General features: G+C 34.9%; 1 protein-coding gene across 1 annotated transcript; it reads left to right on the top strand.

Annotated features, from left to right (window-relative positions):
* Positions 1–4324: 4324 nt before the first annotated feature.
* LOC101309136 lies at positions 4325–5425 on the top strand. The gene has a single exon (XM_004294418.1). It carries the CDS (start codon positions 4480–4482, stop codon positions 5392–5394), a length of 915 nt encoding a protein of 304 aa, XP_004294466.1. The 5' UTR covers positions 4325–4479; the 3' UTR covers positions 5395–5425.
* Positions 5426–6887: the final 1462 nt, after the last annotated feature.

Genomic DNA, 6887 nt, shown 5'->3' with positions numbered 1-6887 from the left:
TTGGGATTTTGGGGAACTTGATGAGACATACTAGGGACAAACCACAACAATTTTAAGTCATTCTACTTGAACATTCTTGTTCTTATCTCCCCCTAACGACGGGAAGACTGACCCATCAAAGTGACGTAAAAGAGATTGCCCATCAAGGTTTCTAAATAAGCAGGCTATAGTCGGAAGCTCATGTCTTATTCAAAGACAATATTCATTATAAATAACCTATCATTGTGCGCTTATGGAGACGCAATTTGGCACATACAACATGTGGACGATATAGATTACAGAACGTTAACTCAATCCGTTAACAAATATGCATATCGTTATGACCGTAACACAAAGATTTGAATGATGGTGGGCAAAGATGAATAAGTAAAACTATGACCATGCTACAACCCGTAGTCGTTGGTCTAACGGGTCCAAAAATTGCTAGCCTCACCACTGGAACCGGCCAAAAAGAAACCTGTCAAACCGGCCGCTGGCATGACCGGACCTCTGTTTTACACTTCCTATAACAAATTCGTGGAACAATTAATCAAACACTAACGATCACCACACAAAAAAAAGTAATTAGGATGAGATAGTCTTAATTTTTTATTTTTTTTGAAGAACGGCCGGTACGGCTGCCTTAAGCCTTGATTAATGAAAGCATAGAATACAAAGGGGACATAAAGCCTAAACCCCATATTACAATAAGTAACGTATTCTAACATGCACCAGTTAACAAAAAGTGCGACATTGACAACTCTATTTGTTTTGATAAAACGGTAACATAATGGAAAGATAAACGTACTAGGGACGAGCATCATATTAAACTTTTTGGATTAATTTCAGTTTATCCCCTAAGGTTTTGGATTAACATCATTTCAGTCTTCATACTCTTAATTTTAAAAATTTACCCTCTATAGTTTTCAAATTTCATAGATCATGCTCAATTGCTGAAATTTCATCCAATTTAGACATTAAATGCTAGCATGGAATCTTAGAAAAATAGTCCTTAAAGACATTTTTGTTGTTATATGACTATTTTAGCCCTTAAAGTGAGTTATAAAATCAAAATTAACGTTCAAATTAGACAAAATGACTAAATTCATTTTACCCTTCTGAGGTTTCAAGTTGACCTCATTTCAGTTTCCGATCTCTCAATTTAGAAAATTTACCCTATAAAATTTCTAAATGACATCAGCTTTGCCTATTTGCTAAAATTCCGTCAAAATTGAATGTTAATTTTGACTTTATGACTCACTTTAAGGGCTAGAACAGTCAGTTAATGACAAAAATCAAACTTTATGACCCAATTTCTAAGATTCCATGTTAATTTAACTTTCAAATTAGACGAAATCTTAGCAGATAAGCTAGAATGATGAAAATTGGAAACTTCAGAGGGTGACTTTTCAAAATTGAGAGAATGGAGAGTGAAATGAAGTTGACCTCAAACCTTAAGGGGGTAAACTTAATTTAATCCTAGACGAAATTTCAACAATTAGGCATGATCTATGAAATTTGAAAACTATAAAGGGTAAATTTTCAAAATTGAGAGGACGGGGACTGAAATGATGTTAATCCCAAACCTTAAGGGGATAAAATGAATTTGATCTTATTCTTTTTTTTTAATTTAAAGGTAAATGAGGTAATGAGCCAAGCCGAGCCGATTAAAGCTTGAGCTCATCTAGTAAACCGAGCTGAGCTGAACTCAGCTCGGGCTTAAGAAAAAAAATATTCAAGCCGAGCCAAGCTTGAACATGCAAAAAGAAATTTCAAGCTTAAACCTAGCTCAAGCTCGATAAAAAGAAAATGAATCGAACATGAACAACATAGTATTCAGCCCGATTTGACTCAACTCTGACTCATTTCCACCACTATTTACAACTTCTTAACTGTCTATACATGGCAACAGAAGAGCATGTAATAACTACTTTGACCTTATTCTTCTCTTAATGTAAAATTCAGTGATTTGCTTGAAAATTCCATGCAACTTTTCCAAATTTGTATGAGATTATTCGGAATTTTCACTAAAAAGAATTGGGGCATTTTATTAGATTGACAATCATGGCAAGATAAAATAGCAGCTGCATGCATTAATGCCAGTATGCCAGCACTTTCTAATCAAAGGTCCTCCCTCTTAATCATAGAAGCCTTAGTTTCAAAGTCTAAATCATAGCTAGTTTACTTTTCTCTAACTAATACCCTTAATTGACACTTAATTAAATCTATTGCACTGTAGCAATCTTATTTAAGCAGAAGTTTGTAACACTCATTTTTGTAGCAATCAAAAGAAGTTTGTAGCAATCAATTTCGGAAGCAATCAAGGGATCCCAAGTCCCTTCTGAAATCTTTATGGGAAATTATAAAAGATGTTTCTCAAAAAAAAAAAAAAAAAAAAAAATTGCTTGGACCGGGAGGAGGGATAGAGAAGGATGTTCACCTATACACAAAGGTTTTTATTTTAGGGTTAAATTCAGCTTACCTTGCCCCTGAGGTTTACGGTTAACTTCATTTCAGTCTTTGTTCTCTTAATTTTGAAAATTTACCCCCTAAATTTTCTAATTTTCATAAATCGTGCATCTTTGCTAAGTTTCCATCCAATTTAGACGTTAAATATAATCTTAGAAAATAGACTCAAAAAGTCTAAAGTGTGATTTTTATTATTAAATCACTGTTTTAGGCCTTAAAGTGAGCGCTAAAGTCAAAATTAAACGTTCAAATTTAACAGAATATTAACAAATTGGGAAAACCGATGAAAGTTAGAAAATTTAGGGGGTAAAATTTTTAAAATTAAGAAAAGAATTGAAATGAAGTTTACCCCAAAACTGAGGGAAGTAAAATGAATTTAATCATTTATTTTAGTCAGTAGGGTTCATGTCATGAGGCTCCCATTAATTTGACATACCCTAAATCCCTCTTCCCAACTGCAACCACATGATACACAAATGATGTAACATCTAGAGCAATGCACATTAAAATATTCCTTGCTTCCTAAATATATGTAATTGTTCTAAATTTTAGTCCATAGGGATTATAAGAAAGAAGAAGAAATACAGGAAACTTTGTAGCTCACTCACAGTCTCACATGGACAAAAAAATTGACATAACACTACAATTTATACCTTGCTTTCAATAATAGATGTGTTGGGAGCAGCAACAGTTGTTGGGTCTACACAACTAAATTTATTTTGTGGGTCAACATTCACAATCATAATCATTTTTATGCATGCCCATATCATCTTTACAAAAATAGAATCCCCCTCATATATACACAGTTTATCCACCAAGATATCAAATTCAGATCTCTCCCAAATTGCTTGTCATAATGCTGTCATAAAAGAATTAAATTTAGTTTACCCCAATGTGATTTAGAGGTGAATTCATGTTAGTTTTTAAACTTTCAATTTCATCAGATTACCCCCTGAGCTCTTGTTTTTCTGTCTGCGGTCTCTTATTACTCATGCTCCGTCCAATTGAGACTTTGAAATTTGATGACGTGTGATGACGTTTTGGGAGTTGAGAAGCTAAATTACTAGAAAAATAAGAGCTCGGGGGGTAATATGATGAAATTGAAAGTTTATGGACTAACATGAATTCACCTCTAAACCACAATGGGGTAAACTGAATTTAATTCTAAAAAAAATTCTTACCACCTTGACTTATGTGAAATCTGCATATCATGTATATTTGGATTTCTGGGGACTAGATTGTAGATACAAACAAATGTAGGTCTATGTTCTTTTGATGCTTTCTAAAATATCTGAAATGTATTATTGGTTCCAAAATTCTGAAGTCTGGTATCTCACAGTTTTTAACTGGGTTGTAAAATTACCCTTCTAGGGTAAAGAATCAGCTTTTACTCCCTTTTAGTATGAGACTGGTATTTTCCCTTTTTTTGACCAAGCTGGTACAGTGGTACAATAGTTTGTGAAAAACTAATAAAATAGATATGATGCATGAACTAGTTAGTTACAATTCTGTTGCCTTTGCTCAGTCACAACTCACAACCCCCTTGTTATATTAAGTCACACAACCGAATGTAAAAGGAATTAAAAGCAGCCATGATCCTGTCACAAATAGTGATGGTGGTTCTACTACTGCTTGTACCAGACCAGGTCCAACTTCTTTGTTAGCCTCCTTTCTTTCCCCTCTTCCTTTTTCTTTTGAATTCTTTTGTGTTGTGTCACCATGTATGAACTGTCATAGCAGATGAACAAGGCAAGCTTGAAGGTCTCTGTCTCAATCTTCCACTCCCTTCCTTCTTTCCCTCCCTTCTCTTGCTAAAGATGCAAAATTTAAGGTGAAATAGGCAGAGAATCTTATTTAATTCTTGCACAAAGAACCTGTCTTTCCTCACCTTCTTTCTCATTATCTCCTCTCAAGTGCCCATTTTACAACATTTAAGACAGATCCCATTTCTTTAAAAACCCCCTAACGATCTCTCTCTCTCTCTCTCTCTCTCTCTCTCTCTCTCAAACTCAGAAGAAGTGTTCTTTTACAATGAGAGACAAACTGTCTTGTTTTAGTGAAAATGCAGTGAATGTTTCTCATCCTTCATGTTCTAGCTATGCAAACACTGCTTGTGTTTCTCCAAGTCTATCTCCTTCAGTCCAAAATGCAGTCACTAGTCTCTACAAGATCACTCTCTCCACCACTAAAAAGCAGTTCTTGGTCACAGTCGCCTGGTGCAAGAACCATTATGCACAAGGCTTGAGCATTAAGTTTGGTGATGATCCCTCAACATCCTTCAGACTCAACACCAATTCTCGCCTGTTTCGCAAGAAGAAAGGCTCTAAAGTCTTCGAATCACCAGAAAGCTCGAAGATGGAAATCATTTGGGATCTCTCCAGAGCCAAGTATGATGCTACTGGTCCTGAACCTGTTGATGGGTTTTACATTTTGGTCATGGTTGATTCAGAAATAGGCCTAATTCTAGGTGACATGGGTGAAGAAGCCATGACCAAGAAGTTCAAGACTAGTACCCCAGTTTCTAAGGTCTCTTTGATATCAAGGCAAGAGCATTATTCAGGAAGTAGTACCCTTTACTCCACCAAAGCTCAATTCAGTGATACTGGGATTTCTCATAACATTGTGATCAGATGTAGCGGAGAAAATGAAGGCTTGAAGCATCCAGTATTGTCTGTTTCGATTGATACGAAGACGGTGATTCGAGTAAAGAGGCTGCAGTGGAATTTTAGAGGAAACCAGACAATTTTTGTTGATGGTTTGCTGGTTGATCTGATGTGGGATGTTCATGATTGGTTCTTCAACAATCCTTCATCAAGATATGCAGTTTTCATGTTCAGAACAAGAAGTGGAATGGATAGCAGACTTTGGTTAGAAGAAAAGTTGGTGCAGAAAGAACAGGAAAAAGTTGAATTCTCCTTGTTGATCTATGCATGTAAGACTTCATAATGAAACTTAATTTACCATAGCACTCATTTTTGTTATCTTTTTATCATTTCTCTTTGATAAATGATAATTATGCCTGAAAATGGATTCTTTCTTTTAAGTTTTTCATTTCAAAAGAAGATTAATAGATACCAATTCTTTTTTATCATTTTGATAAAATCAAAATAAATGATGTATCAGAATTGTGATTGTAAATAGATGAACTTGACAGGTTTTCATATCTCTCCTTCTCTCTCTATGAAACATTATTGGATCGAGTCTTAGCAATTTGGTATATGTTATAGCTAGTGAACTTAATTATTTGATTGACGCATTATTTGCAATTTACTTATTTGACTGTATAAGGTTCAAAAATTTGAAAAGATCCCAAGATATTTCAATAATGAAGATTTGCTTGAAAGGCAAATGGGAGTATTCTGTATCAATGAAATTGCTTCCACTGTTGAAAGATTCAGATAATGTTGAGAATCTACTCATAAATTCAAAGTACAATTCTGGACAAGTATGTCTATAATTAACAGGAAAACAGATGGTTGTTTGATGTTTATTGCTTTATAAGTTTATATGATACTAATATGATGGAACATTAAGGCTGTTGTCCATTTTCACCAAAATTAGAGAAACTCTCTTCTTTTTTCAAGGTTTTATGAATACAAACAAGCTGTTGAATTCTGTCTAAAATTTTATGTGTTTCTTGTATATATTATCCCAATGTGACAGCACCTTGGGATTTCTTGACTTGTCAGAAAATTTAAATTGTATAGATCCTTTCTTCCAAGAAACCAATTCATATTCATGTTCACTAAATTTGGCTTCATATATGTAGCTTGTGATTGTGAACAATTGATGACCAGTTAGGCAACACAACTGATTAAGGACAAATCATGTTTCTGTTTCTCTAGCTTTTCAACAACAAATCAATTTTAGGTACTTATTATAGAGGTCTCAATATACCAAAACAGGATCCAAAGCCACTAGCTCAGTTTGGTCGATTTTGAATTTGGCTGCTGCTTAACTTGTGCCAAAACTGAGTTTCAAATCTTTGCATAAACAAAACAGGTGAGTGGTGTGGCTTGATCTCAGTCCCACTATTAGTACAAAACTATGGTCCCCTTTGTCTTAAACCCTTGTTTGGTCCAGTAGTGGAATCCCAATCATTTCATGCCCAATTCCAAGAGCACCCCAAAGAGACCCTCTTTGCTTGGGACACATGACTTACAGATTTCCAAAGGGTAGTATACCATAGCACAACACATGAGAAAAAACCCTATAAAGCAATAAGGATCGGAGCTGGCTATCTCTTAGCAAAAGTGCTGGATTACATGTGTAGTGTTGGTGAAGAGAGTAGTTGGGTGGATATATATAGTGCCTTTTCATTAATTAATTCTCAGGCATAATCATGCCATTTCTGATAAAGGTACACTGCTATTCAGGGAGACCTTCTCAAACACTAACTTGTATGCAGCTCAGGCACAGTTAGTGTTGGACCATTTAAT

The sequence above is a fragment of the Fragaria vesca genome, linkage group LG3 (assembly GCF_000184155.1).
Source record: "Fragaria vesca subsp. vesca linkage group LG3, FraVesHawaii_1.0, whole genome shotgun sequence".
Lineage (NCBI taxonomy): Eukaryota > Viridiplantae > Streptophyta > Magnoliopsida > Rosales > Rosaceae > Fragaria > Fragaria vesca.
This window is presented reverse-complemented; position numbering and strand designations above follow the sequence as displayed.